This window comes from Euleptes europaea, chromosome 7 (genome assembly GCF_029931775.1).
Source record: "Euleptes europaea isolate rEulEur1 chromosome 7, rEulEur1.hap1, whole genome shotgun sequence".
Taxonomy (NCBI): domain Eukaryota; kingdom Metazoa; phylum Chordata; class Lepidosauria; order Squamata; family Sphaerodactylidae; genus Euleptes; species Euleptes europaea.
Genome location: NC_079318.1, coordinates 98,700,111 through 98,726,721, shown reverse-complemented (window position 1 = coordinate 98,726,721; position 26,611 = coordinate 98,700,111). Strand labels below are relative to the sequence as shown.

Sequence of the window (26,611 nt, the reverse complement as noted above, 5' to 3'; positions counted from 1 at the left end):
CGATTGGATGTGAAAACTGAAGCAGGATGTACAACCGTTTCGCATGTACAGCCGGTGCGCTTCCGTGTGTAACGTGTGCAGGGGATGGGGTTGCCAACCTCCAGGTACTAGCTGGAGATCTCCTGCTGTTACGACTAATCTCCTGCCGATAGAGATCAGTTCACCTGGAGAAAACGGCCGATTTGGCAATTGGACTTTGTGGCATTGAAGTCCCTCCCCTCCCCAAACCCCGCCCTCCTCAGGCTCCGCCCGAAAAACATCCCGCCAGTGGCAAAGAAGGACCTGGCAACCCTAGCAGGGGATCAGACCTGTGGAGTAAGCCTGCCTCTCAGGCCCTGATTCGTGGGTGCAGGTAGACTCCTGCTCTAGTGGGGTCCTGGTTAGAACATAGCATAAGAACATAAGAAAAGCCCTGCTGGATCAGACCAAGACCCATCAAGTCCAGCAGTCGGTTCACACAGTGGCCAACCAGGGGCCTCTAGGAAGCCCCCAAACAAGACGACCGCAGCAGCATTTATCCTGCCTGTGCTCCACAGCATCTCATATAACAGGCCTGCTCCTCTGGTCCTGGAGAGAACAGGGATGCATCATGACTAGTGTCCATTTTGACTAGTAGCCATGGATAGCCCTTTCCTGCATGAACATGTCCACTCCCCTCTTAAAGCCTTCCAAGTTGGCAGCCACTTGATCAAGTGGGCATTGGGAGTAACTTGGGCAGGGGGAAACAACGGTGGGGATGCTGTAACAGCCCCTGCAATGCTCTATGAATTCCCCCAGTCTGTATGGTCTTTAGCATGGAGATTGGGGGAGTTCCTAGAGTGTCTCAGGAGGTTGCATTCACAATGCTTTCCCCTCCCAGGCTTGACAGAGAGGAAATTGAAATTGTTCAAGACTTCTTATTCCTTGGCTCCATCATCAACCCAAAGAAGATTGAGGTTGGGAAGGGCAGCCATGAAGGATCTAGAAAAGATTCTTAAGTGTAAGGATGTGTCCCTGGCAACCAAGATCAAGTTAATTCATGCCATCATATTCCCTATTACTATGTATGGGTGTGAAAGCTGGACAATGAAGAAAGCAGATAGGAACAAAGTAGATTCCTTTGAAATGTGATGTTGGAGGAGAGTGTTATGGGTACCATGGACTACCTAAAGACAAATCAGTGGGTTATAGATCAAATCAAGCCTGATCTGACCCTAGAACAGGGGTGGGGGACCTTTTTTCGGCCAAGGGCCATTTGGATATTTATACCAGCATTCGCGGGCCATATCAAATTATCAACTTAAAAATTAGCCTGCTGTATTTGGTCAAACATTTAGCCAAGAAGCACAACCGGAGATGGCTCCAATTGTCTGCCACGTAGAGCGACTCACTTTTGAGCGGATTGACAGCCTTAGAGCCTTCTGAGCTAGAGATCTGCCAGGACCCACTAAGGGCCAGACCAAATGATTTTGCGGGCCTTATACAGCCCCCGGGCCTGACGTTCCCCACCCCTGCCCTAGAAGCTAAAGTGACGAAACTGAGGCTGTCGTACTTTGGTCACATTATGAGAAAACAAGAGTCACTGGAAAAGACAATCATGCTAGGAAAACCTGAAGGCAGCCAGTAAAGAGAAAGACCCAACATGAGATGGATTGACTCTACCAAAGAAGCCACGGGCCTCCATTGGCAAGACCTGAGCATGGCTGTGAATGAGACGACGTTTTGGAGGACTTTGATTCACATGGTCGCCATGAGTCAGAAGCGACTTGACGGCATTTAAAACACACAAGGTTTCCCCAGCTTTCTCCAATCTTCACCAAACCTCATTTGTTGCTTGGAAAACATGGCGCCAAAGCCAAGATGACTACTGTCTAGGTGGGAAAATTTGGATTTTCCTGGTCCCACATGGCAGCCAATATCTCCGCCTCTGTCCCTGTGGCAGCCCCCACCAACAGGTTTTTTTTTTTAGGGGGGGAGGGTTCCCAAGGCAATTGAATAATGCTATATTGTTATATCGTTATAATTATCTGTGTAACAGGTTCCCAGAATTTCTCACTGTCATTTTTAAAGAAATTAATTTTCTAGCCCATTCAACCATCTCATTGTGGAAATATAAGGGGGAAAGTATCTATCTGCAACAAAAAAGATCTATTCACAGTGGGTAGCCATGTTAGTCTGTCTGCAGTAGTACAAAAGGGCAAGAGTCCAGTAGCACCTTAAAGACTAACAAAAATATTTTTTGGTAGGGTATGAGCTTTCGTGAGCCACAGCTCACTTCTTCAGATACCTATCTGAAGAAGTGAGCTGAAGAAGTGTCTGAAGAAGTGAGCTGTGGCTCACGAAAGCTCATACCCTACCAGAAAATATTTTTGTTAGTCTTTAAGGTGCTACTGGACTCTTGCCCTTTTCTACTAAAAAAGATCTAGATGAAAGTTTGGAGTTCAGAGATCCTGATACACAGATTGTTATAGTCTTAGAATGTTATAATAACATTTCAAATTGCAATTTTTAATAAAATGGGGAAAACCCTAGTGGTTGGGGGCAGGGAGAATGGCTGATGCCTAGGGACTGGGGCCGGGAAACTATGGGGAAAACGTGCCATATGGAAACCTGCTTGCCGTCGCCACAGCAGCTATGGGGCAAGCCTGTGCCCATGTGGAAACTATTAAGAGCCAGAAATCTGGATAACCCTGGACTCTCTCAGCTCTTCCCTCTACGGCTGACAATTATTGGTGTACCCGACAGGGTTGTTGTGATCATTCCAGAGATAACCTACATGAAGTGCTTTGAATGTGATTAGAAGATGAAGAAGAGTTGGTTTTTATATGCCGACTTTCTCTACCACTTAAGGAAGAATCAAACCGGCTTACAGACACCTTCCCTTCCCCTCCCCACAACAGACACCCTGTGAGGTAGGTGGGGCTGAGAGAGCTCGAACAGAACTGTGACTAGCCCAAGGTCACCCAGCTGGCGTCACGTGGAGGTTCTCCAAATTAGAGTCCACTGCTCTTAACCACGACACCACACTGGCTCCCTTGGCAACACTTCCCTCTGGTGCAGGGATTCACTGTTACTGGAATTGATCCATGGCATCCAGACAAAGGAACAGATTTGTTTCTCCGACTCTGTTCTGCAAGGAAGTTTGGAGGACTGTTCTGAAGACAGGGTTACCAACTGCCAGGTAGTAGCAGGAGATCTCCTGCTAATTCAACTGATCTCCAGCCGATAGAGATCAGATCACCTGGAGAAAAATGGCCGCTTTGGCAATTGAACTCTATGGCATTGAAGTCCCTCTCCTCCCAAAACCCTTCCCTCTTCAGGCTCTGCCCCCAAAATCTCCCGCCGGTTGCGAAGAGGGACCGGGTAACCCTATCTGAAGATTATAGGGTCGCCATAATTCAGAAGCGACTTGACGGCACAACACACGTTGTAAAGACCATTGTTCGAAGTTCTGAAGCTCTCATTTTTTCTGAGATCTCCTGCTTAACGATGGAACGAAATCATCCTCATTATTATTCACAATAAATATAATCACTGTGTCTGATAGCAAAGGACCAGCCCACATGCGATCGCCAAATCCATGCAGTGGAGCCAATCACAGTTGCTATTCAGGGTTCGCCGTTCCTCGGGGAGACCCCTGCTTTGCTGATGCAGGGGGAAAGTCCCTTTCCCCAAAAGTTAACAGAAAAGGAAGAGTCCACATGCGGATCACCAAATCTATGAAATGGGGCCAGTCACCGTTATTATTCAGGGATCAGCATACCTCAGGGTGATCCCTGCTTTGCAGAAGAAATCTGGCTGATGCAAGGGGAATTCCTTTTCCTCAAAAGTTAATATTGATGCCTGTGCCTGCAAAAATGTTGTAAAAACAACAACCAAAACAGCCCGCTGGTGTTCATGTGACATTTCGGGTTGCATGAACACTAGGGGTGGCTGAGAGGACGGAGGGAGGGAAGCGGTGTTGCCAACCTCCAAGTGCAGCCCTAATATCTCCCAGAATTGTACCTGATCTCTTGAATTGTACCCGCCCACCTTCCTCTGCCCTGCCCCCACAAAGGAGGAAGGGAGGGCAGCCTCTCACTCTAGACCAGTGGCTCCCAAACTTTTCGGGCCGCCGCCGCCCCCTTGGTTCCACAAACTCAACCCCAGCGCTCCCTACCCCATCCTATGAAAAGCATTATTCAAAATAGGGGTTTGCATGACTCACTAAAGAAGATAAGAACAATAAAATTTCAAAACAGTAACAATTAATTGCACATCTATTCAAAATAAAATTAAAACTTTTTAATTGAAATTTATTCAACAAAACTAATGAACTTGATCCAGTGGTACCAACTCTTTCAAAGTCTGGGGAAAAAAATTCTGATAGTTTCCACCAAATTTGCCAGCATGGTGCCACAGCTTGATCTGTTGTAAAATAGTGAACTACACTGTTGAAGGGGCCCACCTCTAGCGCGCCCCCCTGCTGCCCCCTTGCCTCTTAGTGCCCCCCTAGGTAATCCCACTGCTCCCCAGGGGGTAGTACTGCCCACTTTGGGAACCACTGCCCTAGACTATGCATATACACTCAGCTGTGTCTCAGAGGTAGGGTTGCCAGCTCCGGGTTGGGAAATACCTGGAAATTTTGGGGGTGGAGTCTGAAAGGGCGGGGTTTGGAGAGGGGAGGGGCTTCAATGCCATAGAGGCCAATCACCAAAGCGGCCGTTTATTTATTTAATTTATTTATTTTACTATAGCCTGCCGTCCCCAGCAAAAAGCGGGCTCAGGGCAGCTCACATATTAATATAAATATACAATAAAACATCATAAACTTATTAAAACAATTAATTAAAAAACAGCCCTATAAATTCAGTACAAATCACATCTCTCCCTTGGCGCATTTGATTGTGACGTAAGGCCACAGCAGGGCCGGCAGGTAGATCAAATAAAATGCAGAGCCTGCAGGTAGGGTTGCCAGGTCCCTCTTCACCTCCGGCAGGAGGTTTTGGGGGCGGACCCTTAGGAGGGCAGGGTTTGGGGAGGGGAGGGGACTTCAATGCCATAGAGTCCAATTGCCAAAGCGGCCATTTTCTCCAGGGGAACTGATCTCTGTCGGCTGGAGATCAGTTGTAATAGCAGGAGATCTCCAGCTAGTACCTGGAGGTTGGCAACCCTAACAGTTCCTGAAGAGTCTCTGGGATTTATTCGAATCGGTTACAATCAAGAATGCTTAAGTGGCTTGTGGGGGTGGGGAGAAAATCTTTTAATTTCCCATCAAGGCAAGCTTCCCATTATATATCATTTGCAGTGGTCAGCACGGCGAAACCTCGGTTTATGGACATCTTCTGACAGGGCTGGAAATATTATTAGAAGAACGGCATCTCAGCATATCTAAGTATAGCAGACCTGCCGATTTCCTCCGTGTCCTCTCTTTCTTTCTCTCTCCCGCTCTCCCCCCACCACCGCTTCTCTTCTGCACAGACACATCTAGGGCACTGGAGGGACAGATGGGGGGGGCTAGCTTTAGATTGATGGGGGGAACGAGTGGAGACACGGGAAGGAAGAAGAGTTGGTTTTTATATGCCGACTTTCTCTACCACTTAAGGGAGACTCAGACCGTCTTACAATCACCTTCCCTTCCCCACAACAGAAACCCTGTGAGGTAGGTGAGGCTGAGAGAGTGTGACTAGCCCAAGGTCACCCAGCTGGCTTTGTGTGTAGGAGTGGGGAATCAAACCCAGTTCTCCAGATCAGACCACCACTCCAAGGAAGAAGGGGCCATGGATCTTGGAAGCTAAGCAGGGTTGGCCCTGGTTAGTTTTTGATCGGATCCAGCATGTACATCTCTTGCCTTAAGAACATAAGAAAGGCCCTGCTGGATCAGACCAAGGTCCATCAGGTCCAGCAGTCTGTTCGCTCAATGGCCAACCAGGGACCTCTAGGAAGCCCACAAACAAGACGACTGCAGCAGGCATTCTCCTGCCTGTTTCCCAAAGCACCTAATATAATAGGCATGCTCCTCTGATCCTCGAAAGCTCTCATGCAAGGCCTGAAGACATTGGATGTGTATGTGTATAAAGAACAAAAGAAAAGGAGCTGGGTATGTTAAGCCTGAAGAGGAGAAGACTGAGAGGGGATATGATAACCATCTTCAAGTACTTGAAGGGCTGTCATGTCGAGGAGGGTGCCGAGTTGCTTTCTGTTGCCCCAGAAGGTCGGACCAGAACCAACAGGTTGAAATTAAATCAAAAGAGTTTCCGTCTAGACATTAGGAAGAATTTTCTGACAGAGCGGTTCCTCAGTGGAACAGGCTTCCTCGGGAGTTGGTGAGTTCTCCTTCCCTGGAGGTTTTGAAGCAGAGGCTAGATGGCCATCTGTCAGCGATGCTGATCCTATGACCTTAGGCAGTTCATGAGAGGGAGGGCATAATGGCCATCTTCTGGGCATGGAGTAGGGGTCACTGGGGTTGTGTGGGGGAGGTAGTTGTGAATTTCCTGCATTGTGCAGGGGGTTGGACTAGATGACCCTGGAGGTCCCTTCCAGCTCTATGATTCTATGAAAAGAGGCCCACACCAAACCAAACGGAGGCAAAAAGCAGCAATTGGTGCAAGGGAAAAATATTTAATAATTAATTGCCCCCGCGCCTTTCGCAGATGCTTCCTCAGGGGGATCTTTCTTCACTCAAACATCCCAAGCAAGCTGCTTTTTGTCTCCCTATGTGTCTAAACTTTAGACACATAGGGAGGCAAAAAGCAGCTTGCTTGGGATGTTTGAGCGAAGAAAGATCCCCCTGAGGAAGCATCTGCAAAAGAGCCGTCAAGTCACAGTTGACTTATGGCGACCCCTCATGGGTTTTCAAGGCAAGAGATGAGCAGAGCTGGTTGGCCATTGCCTGTCTCTGGACAGCGACCCCCGACTTCCTTGGAGGTCTCCCATCCAAGTACTAACCAGGGCTGACTCTGCTGAGCTTCTAAGGCATGATGAGATCAGGCTAGCCTGGGCCACCCAGGTCAGGGCAAGAGAAGAACAGAGGTGGTTTGCCATTGCCTGCCTCTTCACAGCAATTCTGCATTTCCTTGCTGGTCTCCCATCCAAATACTAACCTGGGCCAGCCCTGCTTAGCTTCCGAGAACTGACAAGATTGGGATAGCCTGGGCCATCCAGGTCAAGGCAAGATATTAGATACCCCCTGTTAATTCTTCTGCATGTCCCATATTACGAGGTACACTGCTTCTTTATGTGGAGGTTCTGTTTGGTTGATGTGGCTAATAGCTGTCTCTAGACTTATCCTCCGTACATTTGTTTACTCTTTTCCTAAAACCATCTGAGCCTAAGAGCCATAATCCAGTAGCAAGACATGGATACATACATGAAGCTGCCTTATACTGAATCAGACTCACTTCTGCAAGAAGCAGTTGCACCCCCATGGATCTTAGGGTTGCCAGGTCCCTCTTCATCACCAGCAGGAGGTTTTGGGGGCGGAGCCTGAGGAGGACGGGGTTTGGGGACGGGAGGGACTTCAATGCCATCCAGTCCAATTGCCAAAGTGGCCATTTTCTCCAGGGGAACTGATCTCTATCGACTGGAGATCAGTTGTAATAGCAGAGGATCTCCAGCCACCACCTGGAGGTTGGCAACCCTAGTGGACCTGCCCCCAAATCCTTGGCTGACTTCAGGGTTTCCACGGCAAATGAAGAAAGGGGTGTGGCTAAAACAGGAGTGGGTGTGGCTGTGTGGGCGTGGTGCTGGGATAAAGGGCAGGGTTTCAAAAACAAGGCCAGGAGCACGTGCAGACGCTGGGTTTCGGTTCTGCCACCGTGGGAGAACCGAGTTCGAATTTCCGCTGCACAGATCAGAGTGCAGGGATTGGTGGTTTGCAGCCCCTCAGGGCCGCCCGTGTCTCTATGGCCCTTTGTTCCTCCCTGGTGTGTGGGGCTGGAAACCCGCCTTAGGGCATTTCTGCCCCTTGGCACGGTTAGAGGTTCTTTTTAAATGTTTTTGGCGGCCTCATGAGCCAGAAATGTAACCCATCTGTGAAGGATGTGTTCAGTTCGTGGAGTGTCCCTTTGGCCCTGCTCTGTCCCTCAGCCCAACCCCCTTAGAGGATGTGGGGGGGTTTGCTGGGAGGTCAGTGAAGAAGGGAACCAAATCACAATTCTGCACACCTCGGGTCAACATTTTTAATGTAGCAGACTTCGGAAAAAAAATCTCCTTGGAAATTGGACTTGGCGGAACTCTAAGAAATAGAAGCGGGTTGGATCCCACAGGTCTCTTCTGCTTATGGGGGAGGGGCTGTGGCTCAGCGGCAGAGCATCTGCTTGGCGTGCAGAAGGTCCCGGGTTCAATCCCCGGCATCTCTGGTTAAAAGGATCAGACGGTGACTGGGGTGAAAGACCTTGGCCTGAGACCCTGGAGGGGCCGCTGCTGGTCTGAACAGACCATACTGACCTTGATGGACCAAGGGTCTGATTCAGCATAAGGCAAATCCGTGTGTGCTTCCCCCCTGCCCAGTGCTAGGTCCCTTCCCCATGCATGAAAATGGCATCTTGCATCGGCAAAAAGCCACTTCTGCTGGGCGAAAAGCCCAATATAATTTGAAAGAAATCATGTCGGGTGTCAATTTGACCAACGCCGGTTATGCACGGGAGGTTTTGCCTTGGATTTGCTGCTCTCTAGATGCACATTTTGCCCATCCGAATTCTCAAAACTCTGCATGGGGGCTTATTGTTGAGTTTGGGGGATTTGGATGGGGGAAATGTGCATCTAGAGAGCAGCAAATCCAAAGGCAAACCTCCCGTGCATAAATGGCCCACATCTCTCCTTTGTCCCTTGGGTTTTTTCCTCATTCTTTCCCATCCCCTTACACCATCCCCGCTAAACTCGACAGCAACCATCACCAGAGAATGCTGGGAAAAGACATTCAAATCCAGACAATAACAATTCCTTTTTTCTTTTTTGCAAACAGTTAAAGAATCGGGAAGTTTTAAAACAGAGTTCTACGTTTACCGGAGAGCCAGGGAAGAACCTTTCGGAGGGGCCAAAGACAAGCACCATTCAGTGTGAGCAAACAACGCCATTTCCTGTTGGACGGGAACCATACAAGGAAAGATGGAGCAGAGGTACAGAAATAAAGAATTTGCAAACGATTCTTTGCAAACCCTCCTCCTCTTAGAGATGTTGGATAGTTCTTTATCGCAAGAGCGTCATCAATCGCTGAGATTCATATTGCCCCAGAATAATAGACCCTCGAAAGTGATTATTCATTTGGTGTTTCCAATAATGGTTTTCAAGAAGTCACCGCAATGGTGTCTTTTGCCCCTTGGCCACCCCCTTTCTGTCCCTCTCTCCCCAGGCAGCCCCCCATTTTTGCTCCAGCACGCCTTTCTTCCGTGCGTCTCCCTCCACGGCCTGAGCAACCACAGTTGCAAGGGGGGGCATGGAAGCCACAACCCCCTGAGAAAATCTCAGGCAGTGCAGCCTTTGCCCGAGGAGACGGCCCTGGGATCTCCCCTTCTTGGCGTTCAACCCTTTTGCGGGTCGAGGAGAAGTCCCTTGTGGCAAACGGATGGTTGCATGTGGAGGGAATCGCATTTTAGGGGCTCCAGCACAACTCTGTTTCCTCTGGATTCATCTACGGCAGAGGGTCGGGTTTTGCTTGAGGTGGTCAAATTAAACTTCCAGGCTCTCTGGTGCCTTTCCGTTCTTTGGTTTTTGACATTTCTTACTCCCAAAACTATGGAACTTCCTGCCACTGGAGAGATATCCAGAGGTAAAGGGGATGTCTGCCTGATTAATTGAAATATGATATGGTGTCCCTGGAAGGATCACTGGGAATTCTAAATATTGGAAGGGGCTGGGAATCTTGAACAGATTTTTCGAGAATCTTTTTAAAAAATAAGAACATCAGAAAAGCCGTGCTGGATCAGACCAAGGTCCATCAAGTCCAGCAGTCTATCCACACAGTGGCCAACCAGTAAGCCCACAAACAAGACGACTGCACAGCTGGTGTTCCACAGCACCTAATATAACAGCCATACTCCTCTGATCCTGAAGAGGATAGGTGTGCATCATAACTGGTATCCATTTCTACTAGTAGCCACGGATAGCCCTCTCCTCTATGAACATGTCCACTCCCCTCTTAAAGCCTTCCAAGTTGGCAGCCATCCCCACATCCTGGGGCAGGGAGTTCCACAATTTAATTATGCGTTGTGTGAAGAAATACTTCCTTTTGTCTGTTTTGAATCTCTCCCCTTCCAGCTTCAGCAGATGACCCCGAGTTCTGGTATTATGAGAGGGGGAGAAAAGCTTCTCCCTGTCCCCTCTCTCCATACCATGCATAATTTTATAGACCTCTATCATGTCTCCCCTTAACCGCCTTCTTTCCAAGCTGTACAGCCCTAAGCGTTTTAACCGCTCCTCATAGGGCAGTTGCTCTAGCCCCCTGATAGGGTTGTCAGGTCCCTCTTCACCACTGGCAGGAAGTTTTTGGGGTGGAGCCTAAGGAGGGCGGGGTTTGAGGAGGGTCTTCAATGCCATAGAGTTCAATTGCCAGAGCAGCAATTTTCTCCAGGGGAACTCATCTCTATTGGCTGGAGATCAGTTGTAATAGCAGGAGATCCCAGCTAGTACCTGGAGGTTGGCAACCCTATCCCCTGATGGCCAACTTCTTCATGTTCTCGTGATTCTTTGGGGAAAGAAACCGCGTAGGGGTCAACGTGTGTGCCTTTCTTCCTGGGATAATTTCTTTTTGGCGAAAGGGTGTTGGTTAAGCTGACTCCTGAGCCTTTGGGAGGGGGTGGTTTAAATACCCAAAGTAGGATAGTGAATGGAGCTGTGAAGACCCGGATTTGAATCCCCACTTGGGCACAAAATTCACGAGGCTAAGCTGGGCTGGTCACTATCTCCCAAGCCTGACCTACCACAAAGGGTTGTTGTGAGGATAAAACAGGGGGGATGTCATGTACTTAATTGCCCAGCTTGGAGGAAAAGAGGATTTGAAATGTAATTAAAACAATACTAATTTTTAACTAAGCCACCACCTGTCATGGCCTGGAAAGATCAGAGGCAAGTTTACTCCCTGACTGCCGAATGTACAACTTTCTCCATCGTTTTTTTAAAGGTCTGTTTCCATGAAAGGCCGAAACATTTATTGCTAGATTTTTCAGTGCCCCAAACAATGCGCATTGCGGTGTGGAAATTTCGATGGGGCCCAGCAGCTGCCCCATAATGCCTCCTTTTATGGAAAGGGGACTTACTCCCAATGAAGTGTGCATAAGCCTGCAGCCTAGGGTTTACAATTACAGGTTTGGAAACCCCTGGAGATTTGGGGGGGGGTGGAGCCTGGGGAGCCTGGAGCCTGAGGAGGGGAGGGACTTCAGGAAGGTATAATGTCACTGACCCCACCCTCCAAAGCAGCCATTTTCTCCAGGGGAACTGATATCTGTGGTTTGGAGATCAGTGTTAATTCCACGAGATCTTAGGGCTGCCACCTTCCAGGTAATAGCTGGAGATCTCCTGCTATTACAACTGATCTCCAGCTGATAGAGATACGATCACCTGGAGAAAATGGCCGCTTTGGCCATTAGACTCTATGGCATTGAAGTCCCTCTCCTCCCCAAACCCCACCCTCTTCAGGCTCCACCCCAGAGACTTCCCGCCAGTGGCGAAGAAGGACCTGACAACCCTAGGAGATCTCCAGGCCCAACCCGCAGGCCCACAAACCGGTAGCAGCCTCAGTCTTGGCCCTCCAGAGCCAGCATCCAAATTCCTCATGTCGCAGCAGCCACCCCCCACCCCGACGGCGGCTGTCAAAGAAATTATCTTACCTTCTAACCTTAAAGCTGCCATTCTCTGAAATTCGGGTTCCTGTAGCCACCTCCACATCCGCTTGAAGGTCTCCCTCCCGGACTTCAGCTTGCTCCAGGGCTTGGGGTTCCTCAGCAGGTCCGACAAGGTGCCCTGAGACCGGCAGAGGACCCTCTCGGCGAAAATGGCTTGGGGGATGCTGTACCGCTTGAGCTCGGCGATGATCCGCTGGGCGACCTCTTTGGTGTTGATCTCCTCCAGCTGGCTGGAGAGGACCGTGGTCTGGGTGGCGATGGGGGGGTTCGGCCGGGCATTCATGTCCGACCTGGGGTGGCCGTAGGCCGCCTGGCCCATGGCGTTGGGGGAAGCCATGGTGGAGTTCTGGGAGGGAGACATCTCCCGGGGGAAGTGCTGGTCCATCCGGCCAAACATGGCGGTCGAGTGGGCCTCGAAGCCGTTGCCGAGCACCATCTTCTCGTTGGCCAAGTGGCCGGCGGAGTGTCCCGTGTAGTTGTGCATGGGGGCCAGCTGGGGGCTGGGCAGGGAGGACAGGCTCTGCCCCATCCCGATCTCCTTGTGGTACGGGCTGTAGAAGTTCCCGCCGGTCCCCAGCCCCCTCTCCTCCCGCATGAGGGTGAAGCTGCCGATGACATTGCCCATCGGCAGGCATTGGTGGTGGTGGTGGTGGTGGTGTTGGTGGTGGAACTTCTCGTGGAGAGGCTGCAGGGTGGTCAGGGTGGTGTAGCTGTTGCCGGCGCTGGCGGTGGGGGAGTCCCCGCCGAAGCCGAGTCCGGGGTGCAGAGAGGTGGCCAGGGCGTGCTCGGCCCGGTGGTACTCACTCCCCTCCAAGACGGAGGCCATTAAAGAAGGCCTCTGGAGGGCTGAGTGCAAAGCCCGGCTGTCGCCGTGCATCAGATCCTGCTCTTGGATGGACATGTCCCCGCCATTCTCCAAACTCAACTGGACGTTCATCCTTCCGACCACTAGGACATCATACCTTGGGCCGCCGGGCAACCTGATCTTAATCCCCGGCTCCTTAATCGCTCGAGCTGATGAATCGTTGCCCTCGGGAGGGAAAGGACCAGGCGGGGGCCTCTGACCTTTGCGGGGATCCTTAAAGAGGAGAGAACGGAGAGGAGAGAGACAGAGAAGGATGCCGGTGGGGTTTAGGAAATATGGCTCTCCTCCGGCAGGCCGAATTAAGCATGCATGCACCCACTTTGAAAGCTCGTTTCGTCTTCCCGCTCTCGAGACGAACAGATGTGTACCAGAGGGAGAGACCCCCTAAAAGATGCTTTCAGCTTCCAAACTGTAGCCAGACAGAGGACCCCTGAAGCGTCTCCCCCCACAAGGAACCGGTGAGATTCCCCCTCCCGTCCCGCATGCAAAGGGAGAGAGATTTCCATGCCTCTTTCGGTGCAAGGTAGATTGGACTCAAACGAAGGGCCACAGGATGGGATGGGAGGCAATGAGAAATTAAGGTTCTTCTTCCAGCCTCATGCAAAAGTCAAAACGCACCCCCCATAGCTCCCCCCCAGCTCAAATTAATGTGGCTTACCTAGTGTCGAATGTTGTATTTTCTGGGCATGTGGAAGGCATAGAGGACTGCGGGAGGGAAAAGAGACAGAGAGAGAGAGAGATGGGAAAGCAATTTTTAAAAACCTGTGCATAAACCCACATCTCAACCAAGACGACTGGCTGAATTGCATGTCCCCCCCCCTCCCTCTTCAACCTAAGAGATTCTTTAAAAGAAAGAAAGAAAGAAAGAAAGAGAAAAAAGAACCACTTCCTGAACACTGAAGGGAAACTCCTTCCCCGGGTAAGAAATTAGCCCTGATGTATTTAAGGCACGGAGCAAAAGTCCTACTCTTTTGGCACTGGACAATTCTCTCTCCAAACTGGAGGCTGAGCAGCTTGCCGGAAAGAACAGCTGCCCAGAGAAATGTACCGATAGGATACCTCGCTGGCCATTTGCAGGGCTTCTGCCCATTTAATTCCAGCTTCTCTTAAACGGGTCCGGCTTCTACTAACCTCCTCTTTGTCTCTCTCTCTCTCTCTCTCTCTCTCTCTCTCTTGTGTTCTGATTCCTCAGCCTCTCTCCAGAGAGCTCTCCAGAGCTGGTTGCTTTTCCAGCCCAAAGCCACTCTTATTGATTCCACAGCCCAAACCCTGCGCTTTCCTGCTTCCCCACGTCACCAGCCTAAAAAATCTGACAGATTGCAATCAGAAGCCAACCTGATTTAACCCAGTCAGGCCTGGATTCGGGGGAAAGGGCTGCAGGGGAAGGGGGAAAGCGGGGAAAGAAAGAAAGAAAGAAAGAAAGAAAGAAAGAAAGAAAGAAAGAAAGAAAGAAAGAAAGAAAGAAAGAAAGCAAGCAGTGAAAAGGCTTAGGGCTGCTTAGCTTGAAAAGAAGGCGGTTAAGGGGAGACATGCTAGAGGTCTATAAAATTATGCATGGTATGGACAGGGAGAAGCTTTTCTCCCTCTCTGGTAATACCAGAACTCGGGGTCAGCTGATGAAGCCGGAGGGTGAGAGATTCAAAACATATAAAAGGAAGTATTTCTTCACACAACACATAGTTAAATTGTGGAACTCCCTGCCCCAGGATATGCTGATGGCTGCCAACTTGGAAGGCTTGAAGAGGGGAGCGGACATGTTCACGGAGGAGAGGGGTATCCATAGCTACTAGTCAAAATTGATGCTAGTCATGATGCATCCCTATTCTCTCCAAGATGGGAGGAGCATGCCTATCTATGAGGTGCTGTGGAACACAGGCAGGACAATGCTGCTGCAGTTGTCTTGTTTGTGGGCTTCCTAGAGGCACCTGGTTGGCCACTTGGGGAACAGACTGCTGGACTTGATGGACCTTGGTCTGATCCAGCAGGGCGTTTCTTATGGAAAGAAAAGAAAAGAAAAGAAAAGAAAAGAAAAGAAAAGAAAAGAAAAGAAAAGAAAGGAAAAGAAAAGAAAAGAAAAGAAAAGGAAGGAAGGAGGTTTGCCTATATATATAGTAGTGAAGGCATTGATAACATACTTTGCCTTGCAATTCTGCGTGATCTTGTAGGCTGTTGCAAATGATTTGCAGATCTGCCCAAGATCCGCTGCCTGTGTTTACATGCAGGGGAGAGGGTTTTGCCTGTGACCCCACTGTGCTTTTTTGCAGCCACGGTTCATTGCAGAGGGGAACTCACTTCCCTGGGAGTTCCTCCCCTTATTGGATTTGGCCTCCCAATTCTGCCTTCCCTTGGTGGCAACCAAAATCCAGAGACCTCCTCAGTGGGGTTGCCAGCTCTAGGTTGGCAAATACTTGGAGATTTTGGGAGTGGAGCATGGGGGAGTGTGGGGTTTGGGGAGGGAACGGGCCTCAGTGGGGCATAATGCCACAGAGTCCGCCTTCCAAAGCAGCCATTTTCTCCAGAGGAACTGATCTTGGTCGTCTGGAGACCAATTGTAATAGCAGGCGATCTCCAGATGCCACCTGGAGGCTGGGAACCCTACCTACTGGCAGACCAAGTGTATCTAGTTGCTGGTTTCCAACAGTGGACAGCCTGATGATTTTGGGAAACTCACAAGCAGGGCTTGAAGGCAAGAACCATCTGCTGCCATTTGCCTCCAGTGCCTGATTCTCAGTTTCTCAAAGGTACATTGCCTCTGACCATGGAGGTTCCATTTAGCCAACATGGCTAACAGCTCAAGAGAGCCCTCCTCCTCTTTAAAAACTATGTCAGCCAGTGGTCATCTTGTGACCATGAGTTCCACAAGTTAATGATGCGTTGTGTGGCAAAATCCTGTGTGTGTGTGTGTGTGTGTGTGCTAAATCTATTGCCTGTTAGCCTCACTGAAGAACTGTGTCTTCTAAAATGGTCAGAGGAATCAAAATGTTTCTTTTTAGATCATTAGCCTCACCTGACTTCACTGTGGTGTTGGTGTCATTCTGGGGACAACTGGCGAGTCAAATTAAACATCAGAGAGAGGGATTTTTAAAATGACAAATACGGATTTTACTGCTTGACATTTTAAAGAAATTCATCTTTCCACTGAGTCCAAAACATTTACATAAGACTGGAGGCAGCAACGTTGTAAGAGTTCTCTAATCTTGGGCACTTCCGCACATGCTGGATAATGCACTTTCAATCCACTTTCAATGCACTTTAGCAACAGTTTGCAAGCTGATTTTGCTGTTCCGCACAGTAAAATCCAGCTTCAAAGTGCATTGAAACCGGATTGAAAGTGCATTATTCGGCATGTGCGGAATGTCAGCTTCTTGCTTCTGAGCTCAAGAAGTAAAACACATCCCCCCTTCTAGGACTCAAAACATCTGAATTCTCAGAACTCTGAATGGGGGCTTATTTTTGAGTTTTGAGAATTTGGCTGGGGGAAATGTGCTTTTAGAGAGCGGCAAATCGAAGGCAAAACCTCCCGTGTTTTTTCGGCCAATATCTCTTTGGGGTTTTTATTTATTTACAAAATTTATACCTCACCTTTCTGCCTTCATCAGGGCCGCCAAGGTAGTTTTTCACCCATGACACTAAAAGTCAAGAGCCTTTACTTGCTCTGTTTATGCTAGGAGAGGTATTTTCCAATCAAACAGACACCCCAGCCTGTCTGTGTCTGAATTACACAGGCAGGAATTACGAGATGAACTTTCATACCGTGCCTGAAGCAGCCCTTTGTTATTCTCTGATTCTATTATTCTATCTCTGGATATTCAATTGGGACATGTTTATTCCCTTCATTCACAGTCCGTCTTTCTTGCTAAGACCAAAGGGCGGATCTTGCAATTTTAAAATGCTACAAGAAGAACAGTGGAACACCTGTGAAAGACAAGGTCATCAAACAGTATAGTAAAATATTAAATAAAAGATTAAAACAGTCCTACATAGGGATTTTAAATTTTGGTTTCTGTATTTTTGTGTAATCTATGATATGTGTTTTATTTTTATGGAAAGCTGTGTTCAGTGCCATAAGGACGAAAGGCGGCTAATCGGTGTTTTAAACAAATAAGTAAATAATAAAAGATATACAGTAAGCCACCAAAGGAGACTGCCAAAAAATTTTTTCACAGCCATTCTAACTGTAACCCTGTTCCCTTTCTAAGCACATCCTCCTGAACAATTCCATTCTGCAACAACTTCTGTCTGCCAGATCTGTGTCTCAGGATTGTTATTTCAACATTTTTACAAATGCTTTTGTTTAAAAAGACAGAGAGAGAAAGAGAGATCGTTCTGTAATATATAGACTCCAAGACGGACTGGCACTTAGCTGTTCACCCGGGGCGAGTTATGATTCTGTCTCAGTGCAACTCTGGCCAAAATTGTCAGGTTTGGGCCCACGTTGGTATAGGGTTGCCAGGTCCCTCTTCACCACTGGTGGGAGATTTTGGGGGTGGAGCTTGAGGAGGGCGGGGTTTGGGGAGGGGAGGGACTTCAGTGCCATAGAGTCCAATGGCCAAAGTGGCCATTTTCTCCAGGTGCACTAATCTCTATCGGCTGGAGATCAGTTGTAATAGCAGGAGATCTCCAGCCACCACCAGGGGGTTGGCAACCCTATGCCCAAGTGCCCACTTTCCAAAGCTGCCATTTTCTCCAGGGGAGTTGATCTCTGTAGTCTGGAGAGCACTTGTAATGCCAGGAGAATTCCAGGAGGTTGGCAACCCTAGGCAGGTCTGAGAAAGTCCATTTCAGATTTCGGAGCCTGCTAATGCCACCCCCGCCACCCCACACTTTGTCTGAATAAAGAGTGTTTTCAGCCACCCCAGGCCAGGGAGGAGGGTGGTGGTATTTCAGCTCTCGGCGGAAATACCCCCACTTGCTGGCACAAGGAATCTCTTTCCACCATTGCCTTGAACTTTGGCAAAGACCCCGTTTTGTCTGCAGATGCTCCAGCCAAGAAAAAACCCTGCTCTGCTCATGAGACAGTGGATATCAGGAGCCTGGACCACAAAAAGCCTGCAGAATAGGGTTGCCAGGTCCCTTTTCGCCACCGGTGGGAGGTTTTTAGGGCGGAGCCTGAGGAGGTTGGGGTTTGGGGAGGGGAGGGACTTCAATGCCATGGAGTCCAATTGCCAAAGCGGCCATATCCCCCAGGGGAACTGATCTCTATCGGCTGGAGGTCAGTTGTAATAGCAGAAGATCTCCAGCTAGTACCTGGAGATTGGCAACCCTGCAGCAGAGGTAAGAGAGACAATTGCTTTGTGGGCTGCTAAATATAACATCCGTCTCTCTCCCTCTCTGCAAATGCAAGCCCTTTTCTTGCTTTTGCTCCACTGCCTTTTTGCAAGCAGCTGAAACGGCCTCCATCCCGCTGCAAACACAACAACGCGGCCTTTAAAAAAAAGACACCATCCGGCAGCGGCTGGGGAGCCCACAACCACCTCCACAATCTGCAGCCAAATTACCAAACAGGAAGAGACATTCTGCTCACTTGCTGGCAATTTGCAAAACTCTGGCCTCTCAACGCCCTTCCGAAGCAGGCTTTAAAAGACAACATGTTTCAGTCCTCCAAGAGGGGTCTTCAAGGCGTCTAGCGAGCCAGAAACCACACCGAATCCACACTGCCAAAGACAGGAGGCCACCCCAAAACGGTCAGCCAAAACCTTTGCACAGGAGTCGCCCGATTTAAAACTGCAAAACTTTCCTCTAAACAGCCAGGTCCCTTTCAACTTTCTAAGAACATAAGAAAGGCCCTGCTGGCTCAGACCCAGGCCCATCAAGTCCAGCAGCCTGTTCACACAGTGGCCAACCAGGGGCCTCTAGGAAGCCCACAAATAAGACATCTGCAGCAGTATTATCCTGCATTTGTTCCACAGCACCTAAGATAATAGGCCTGCTCCTCTGATCCTGGAGAGAACAGGTATGCATCATGACTAGTATCCATTTTGACTAGTAGCCATGGATAGCCCTCTCCTCCATGAACACGTCCACTCCCCTCTTAAAGCCTTCCAAGTTGGCAGCCATCACCACATCCTGGGGCAGGGAGTTCCACAATTTAACTATGCATTGTGTGAAGAAGTACTTCCTTTTGTCTGTTTTGAATCTCTCACCCTCCAGCTTCAGCAGATGACCCCATGTTCTAATATTATGAGAAAGAGAGAAATGCTTCTTCCTGTCTCCATACCATACATAATTTTATAGACCTTATCATATCTCCCCTTAACTGCCTTCTTTCCAAGGTAAACAGCCCTAAGCATTTTAACCACCATAACTATGATGACGCTATCAGCGTCTAGAACAAAAGGATTTGCGCCTTTGATATGCACTGGCCCATTGACGATGAACTCCTAAACAGAGCTAGATGGAGTTAAGCCGCAATGTTAAGCTGCAATGGATTTAAAAGGGTGTAACTCTGCTTTGGATTGCACTGCCGATAACAATAGTCACTGGGGCTGTAGAACCCGTGACAGCCAGAGGCATAAAAAGAAGGGCCTGCAGAGTTACCCCGTGGGATCTGAAACACAGGAGAGGCGTTGCACCCTCCAACGTGCATGGGGGGGGGCAAGAGGGAAATCTTTCTCAAGCATATCCTGCTAACTTGAACTCTCTTATGAAACATGCATCTATTTAATGTCCACATTTTGATTTTGATTTTGCCACAATTCATTTTATACTTCCTATTAGGTTGAGGTTTTTACTGTGGGGGGGGGGGGGCGCAAAACGAGTTAGAATCATAGAAATAGAGTTGGAAGGTACCTCCAGGGTCATCTAGTCCAATCCCCTGCTCAACACAGGAAAGTCACAACTACCTCCCCCCCACACACCCCCAGTGACCCCTACTCCATGCCCAGCAGATGGGGAAAAAACCCTCCATGATCCCTGGCCAATCTGGCCTGGAGGAAAATTGCTTCCTGACCCCCCAACTAGTGATCAGCATTACCCTGGGCATGCCAGAAAGGGCCACGAGAGCCAAACACTGACACAACCCTTCCTGCCCTCCCTCTCATGATCTGCCTGCATTGCTGACAGATGGCCATCTAGCCTCTGCTTCAAAACCTCCAAAGAAGGAGAGCCCACCACCTCCCAAGGAAGCCCGTTCCACTGAGGAACATCACATGAATCAGTGCACCAACAAAAAAAGAGATTAGAACTGTAATAGAACGAACCGAACAGTCCAGGAGAGGAATAAGATTGTCGTCCACAGCAATGATTATTGTTCTCACCCGCCTTTTCTGCATTCTCTTTACTTCTTAATCCCCTTTCTATATTGTTTTTCGTACATCTTGCCTTAGTACACCTTGTTTGCATTTGTCTCTAATTCTGTAACCCTGGTCGTATTGCATCGGTTATTGGTTGTCTCATGCTGGTTGATTGCCCTGTTTTATATCATGTCATCCACCCTGTCAGTGAGAAAGGTGGACTGTAAACAAAGCAAACAAATAAGTAAATCAGGGAGGAGTGGATGAGCTAAAGCCACTGTCTTCTGAAAGGAGTGCTAGACAAAATCCCTGACAATAACAGCTGTCTGCAACCAGGTGAAATACAGTTATGCGAGACATGGGTGATGCCAGGTTCTGGGTTCAAGTTCTCCCCCGCAGCACAACTCACTAGCAGCGCCATCCAGGGCAGAAATCATGAGAACATAAGAACATAAGAAAAGCCCTGCTGGATCAGACCAAGGCCCATCAAGTCCAGCAGTCTGTTCACGCAGTGGCCAACCAGCGGACTCTAGGAAGCCCACAAACAAGACAGCTGCAGCAGCATTGTCCTGCCTGTCTTCCACAGCACCTAAGATAACAGGCCTGCTCCTCTGATCCTGGAGAGAATAGGCATGCATCATGACTAGTATCCATTTTAACTAGTAGCCATGAACAGCCCTCTCCTCCATGGACATGTCCCCTCTTAAAGCCTTCCAAGGTGGCAGCCATCACTACATCCTGGGGCAGGGAGTTCCACAATTTTACTAAATCAAGGGGCTCAGAAGGTTGTGGCTCTGTTTAGGATTGAGCGGTAGGTATCCTTTCTAAAGTCACCCTTCTTTCAGTCTTCCAGGCCTTTACACACTATCGAGGAGGGTGCAAGAATACCGGCCTACCCTGCACGGCAGTCGCAAAAGGTGACTGAGTTTAATGACTGCAAAGCATTTTAAGCACTATAAAAGCAACCATATAATGCAAAACTCTGAAGCGTCTGAGGGAGATGCTGTCATCGAGAAGAAGCTCTTAGGGCAATTGCTTGTTATGGTTTTAACAGTCTGTAAGTATTGGATCTGGCAAGATCAGTTTTAAGAATGCAATGTTAAATATTGCCAACAAAAACATTTGGCCTGCATCCAAAGAGACAGGGTGGGGTGTCCTTGTCTTTCCCTTCCCATCTCGACTCTCAGCATTGAAACGGTAAAGTGTGTGGGGCAGGGAACCTGTTGGTTTTGCTTCACGGTTTTGTTTCACCGTAGAAAGCCAAAGGACATTTTGTAGGACTTTCATTCATAGGGTCGCCATGAGTTGGAAACGACTTGACAGCTCCTAACACACACACACAGAAAGCCAACCTGCACTTTTGGCCTCACAGAAATGAAACAAAGAATAAGGAGGAGGAGGAGGAGGAGGAGGAGGAGGAGTTGGAGTTGGTTTTTATATGCCGACTTTCTCTACCACTTAAGGGAGACTCAAACCAGCTTACAATCACCTTCCCTTCCCCTCCCCACAACAGACACCCTGTGAGGTAGGTGAGGCTGAGAGCTCCAAGAGAACCCTGACTAGCCCAAGGCCACCCAGCTGGCTTCGTGTGTAGGAGTGGGGAAACAAATCCAGTTCACCAGATTAGCCTCCGCAGCTCATGTGTAGGAGTGGGGAATCAAACCCGGTTCTCCAGATCTGAGTCCACTGCCCCAAACCACCGCTCTTAACCACTACACCACGCTGGCTCTCTAACCATCGAGCTCCATGCAGGCAACAGAAAATCTAACCCTCCCCCCCTTGGTGGGTCCCTTCCAAATCCCCAGGAGTCAGAGGCTCCCAACTGAGGTGTCACAATCAGGATCCTCACCTTCCCTTCCCAACCCCCCCCCCAAGACTCGGTATATGTCCTAAAAAGGGGTGCAAAAAGCCAATTAACTTCTCAACGCTGGGAGATGAAATGAGTGATCTATAGCGACGGAAAAATAATCATTGTCTTTCAATTGGTGGCGTAAAAAAATGCCTTTTGTCTTCCTATGGATTGCAGCCCTCTATGGTGGGGGGTTGTTGGTTGGAGAGAGAAATAATTATGAAAGCCCGATCCATACCGATGGATCAATATTTTGTCGAGATCTGCTCTCGCCCTGCGCGGGGCTGAGCCGCCCAGCCTGGATGAAAGCGGCCGAGGCCTCTGGGAGCTGTCCGAGCGGCCCGGTGCTGAACAGGCTCCAGGTCGAAAGGAGGAAGAGTCGAGATGGATATTTCGAAAGACAGGACAGGGTGGCATTCAGTATATACCGTGTGCCTGTATTATTTTGTTTTTAATTTTTTACAGGTTTGGCCGCCTTGCTGGAGTCTGTCTACTGGAAGCTTTATATAATAATAATAATAATAATAATAATAATAATAATAATAATAACAATAGTAATGACAATAGTAATAATAATAGTAATAATAATAGTAATAACAATAGAAGAAGAAGAAGAAGAAGAAGAAGAAGAAGAAGAAGAAGAAGAAGAAGAAGAAGAAGAAGAATTGGTTTTTATATGCCCACTTAAGGGAGAATCAAACTGGCTTACAATCACCTTCCCCTCCCCTCCCCACAACAGACACCCTGTGAGGTAGGTGGGGCGGAGAGAGCTGTGAATAGCCCAAGGTCACCCAGCTGGCTTCGTGTGTAAGAGTGTGGAAACAAATCCAGTTCGCTTGATTAGCCTCCGCCGCTCATTGGGAGGAGTGGAGAATCAAACCCGGTTTTCCAGATCAGACTCCACCGCTATAATAATAATAATAATAATAATAATAATAATAATAATAATAATAATAATAATAATAATAATAATAATACTCTGTGGTTTAGCAGAGAGTTCCTTGTGAGAAACAGCGAGCACATTGCTTTGCCTTTCTAAAGCCCGTCAAAACAACATCCCCCCCCCCCAAGTTGTGGGAAACAGTTCCTGCTACCATTCGCAGAGGGTGTCAGCATCTTTCATACCCAAACTCCACAAGTAATTTCCTAATTCAAGAACAAAAGGATTTTTAAAAAAGAATTCCCTCGGAGTAGAAAATTGTTAGCCAAAGCCCCCTCCCCCCCCCACACACACACCTCGATTCCCTAGAGGCGATTTCTTCCACCCAATTGTCAGTGAACCAAAAAAAAAATGTTTCTTTTCTCCCGAAGAAACTTTTACATTTGTTCCTGCGCAAAAGGCGATAACCGACGGGCATAATTTTTGCCTTTTATTGAAACTGCATTTCCTAGAGAGAGCGAGGCGAACCGCTGGCGTTGTGTCTAAGAAAAAGTACGGTTATAAATATACCTTTTAAAATATATATATATCTATAAGACGGGTGGGTGAGATAAAAATTTGACTTCAACGCGTGAGAACGGCGTGTTTTTCAGGGAAAGGCAAAACAGGGTTTTCCATTCGAGGCGCATGCAAAGGTGGAAATCAATTATCTTGGCAAGGGGAAGAAATATATGCTTATAGTTCATATTCCAATTTAACCTAATTATGAGACAACAGCAGACGCGTTCGGAGCTCCACCGGCCTCCCCGGAAACCCGAGCCGGCTCCTACATAACTCTTGCAAGACGCTGGGCAGAGAAGCGAAGAACTCTGGCGTGTGTTTGTTTGTGTGTGTGTGTGTCCCCCCCCCCCACAAGCTCTCTTGGATAGAGTTTAAAACACCATTTGGTTGATTAATTGTCTTTTATTGATCAATCTGCTATTTGGCAGCGAAGTCCGGGCCTCTCGCTGCATATATTTCAATACATTTCCCAACCATTAAAAGACACAAAATACTCTTAATTTATTTTTATTTTTTTTGCATTTTGCAAACTCCCCCCCCCCCGTTCCTGTCGACAAGAAAACGGCGCAAGGGCCTCATCGCTCACCGCGAGGAAAGGAAGACGCCCGTAATGTAATAGAAGGCCTTTTAACAGCATGCAAATTGCATTATATGAATTTAATCTCTCTCCTCTTTAGGGGAGCTTCGGAAGAATAACTTGCCGATTGTTAATGAAATGCCAGCAAAAAAGGGGGGGACCGGGGAGGGGGGACACCCAGCAAACTTCCCTTCTGTCGAGATGAGCTCTGGAAGATACCTGAATAAATATAAATAAAATCCCATATGAAGAAGAAAAAGGGGAAGAAAGCGGCCGACTTGGTTTTCGAGCCCTGCTTCTCCACTATTTAGCTTGGCCTGCAGAAATTTTGATGGGGGTGCCTTTTCTATAGCATGAGAGCAAACTAATTGGGGAGGGGGTGCGTTAAATTTGACAGGAAGACCAGGTGGTCATTATTATTATTATTATTATTATTATTATTATTATTATTATTATTATTATTATTATTATTATTATTATTCCAATAGCGGCTTTCCTTCATTTGGACCGATACCCAATATTTCGCTTCCTCACCCCCTCCCCAATCTTCTTCTTTAGGGATCATAATTTCCCAGGAATAGAAACAGGAGGGTGCTTCGAAAGACATCATCTAAACTCAACTAGATAGATAGATAGATGGATGGATGGATGGATGGATGGATGATAGGCCATTTATGCATGGGAGGTTTTGCCTTGGATTTGCCACTCTCTAGATGCACATTTTCCCCATTCAAATTCTCAAAACTTTGCATGGGGCTTGTTGTTGAGTTTTGAGAATTTGGATGGGGAAAATGTGCATTTAAAGAGTGGCAAATCCAAGGCAAAACCTCCCATGCATAAATGGCGATAGATAGATAGATAGATAGATAGATAGATAGATAGATAGATAGATAGATAGATAGATAGATAGATAGCCCCGTAGAGGCCAATAAGATTTGGGGGAGGGGGGGTAGTGAGCTTTCGATAGTCAAAGTTTTCTTCCTCCTCAAAAATAATAATAAAATAATAAATAATAAAACGACTGTTTTAGAAATATCAGCTAGAGTACGTTCATTAACCTCCTCCACCACCCCCTCCAAAGATCTCAATTATCTGCAGGAACAATTTAATTTCACACACACACGCAGAGGAAACTAAAAGTGCATTCCTAAAGAGAGTTACTCCAGTCTAAACCCATTCTGGGTTTAGACTGCAGTAACTCTCCTTACTGTAAGAAAGTTTCCGGGAAATCTGGAATGTGCGTTCTGGAATTCATCTGACTCCATAACTATGGGTCTGAATTCGGTCTAGCTTCAGAACACTCTAAATAATCTTGTTTTGGGGCGCGGGGGGGGCTTTTTTGGGGGGGGTCAGGAGACATTTGGGCTAGGAAAGGATTGGGAAAAGGTCAGGAGGATATTAAATCAAAGTAGCCGGGAGAGGGGGGGGGAATGTAACCTTTGGAGGTAGAGAAGATGATTAATTCACGAAGCGGCGCAGGTAGAATTGGCCAGCCGCCCGTTTGCACGAGAGTTTGTTTTGCAGGCCACGGCGAATTTGGGTCCTTAATTGCTCTTTTTTTAATAGGAGAAATGCGGTCTCTCTCGCTCTCTTTAAGACCATTTGTGCATGGGAGGTTTTGTCTTGGATATGCCATTCTCTAGATGCACATTTTCCCCACCCACATTCTCAAAAATAAGCCCCCATGCAGAGTTTTGAGAATTGGGATGGGGGAAAATGTGCGCCTAGAGATCGGCAAATCCAAGGCAAAACCTCCCATGCATAAATGTCCTCTCTCTCTAAGGCCGTTTATGCATGGGGAGTTTTGCCTTGGATATGCCGCTCTCTAGATGCACATTTTCCCCATCTGAATTCTCAGTACTCCAAAATAAGTCCCCATGCAGAGTTTTGAGAATTTGGATGGGGAAAATGTGCATCTAAAGAGTGGCAAATCCAAGGAAAAACCTCCCAGGCATAAATGGCCAACATGTATATGCGAAACCCATTTAATGCACCTTTCTCTCTCTCAAAATAAAAAAAAAAATGTGTTTTGATTTGCAAGGAGGTATTCAGATACAAGTTCATCGTGCATGACCAGGTAGGATTTCAACCCTGAGACTTTCCAGAAACCAACCTAGAACGGGGTCCCAGCATTCAGGAAATAATTTGATTTCGGGTAGAAATCAGATAGACCAGGTAGGAGTTCAGCCTTCGCAGAACACCTATCCTCCCCCCCCCCGGTTAGGCGGCAGTTCGGCGCACCTTTACACGTGAGTAAAGTCCCAGGGAACTAGGTGGGGCGGTGGTGTTTTCTCTTACATTTGCGTTGGATAGTCTGCTTTTTAGGCTCTCCACAGCTGCCTTTCAGGACGGGGGAGGAAACGGTTACTCGGAGAGTAAACATAACGCCATCCTAAAGGCATCGAGCCGATGTTCGTGTCTGCATATTCCAGAGTAAATCCAACTTGTAGGGGCTTTCGAAAAGCGTTCGTGGCGTGGTCCCGATTCAGTCTTTTTCAACCAGCCGATAACCACATTAAAAAAAGGATTCTTTCGAGTTTCATTTTATTCGGGGGGGGGGGGTGTTGGAGAGGCGGCTGTAGATCCGCTAAGAGAGACACGCTCCCTTCGCCGATCCGAACTCGCTTCCCTTTCCCCTGGAAAGCGAGACCCGAACTGGAAGCGGAGCAGAATCCGAATCGCTCGCGCACCCTGAATGTAAACGTGGGGAGAAACGCTGAGTTTGGGCTGGCCTGCGCCAACCCAGGAGCGCGCCGGGGGTTCTTTGTCCAGATCCCTAGAGACCTTCAGAAATCCATTTTAAAAAAATGACCGACTGCTACAAATACCGAACTCCCCGCGCACGTCTG

General features: G+C 48.1%; 2 protein-coding genes across 2 annotated transcripts in view; one reads left to right on the top strand and one right to left on the bottom strand.

The window, feature by feature from the left end:
- LOC130480596 (hepatocyte nuclear factor 6-like) overlaps nt 1-12,766 on the bottom strand; it is a 31,419-nt gene extending 18,653 nt beyond the window's left edge. The window contains exon 1 of the mRNA XM_056853199.1: nt 11,784-12,766. Within this exon, the coding sequence (XP_056709177.1) occupies nt 11,784-12,735 (952 nt within the window). The 5' untranslated portion in view covers nt 12,736-12,766. The remainder of the gene's footprint in view (nt 1-11,783) is intronic.
- LOC130480597 (cathepsin K) overlaps nt 1-26,611 on the top strand; it is a 243,663-nt gene that overhangs the window by 141,312 nt on the left and 75,740 nt on the right. The gene's annotated exons all lie outside the window — the stretch shown is intronic.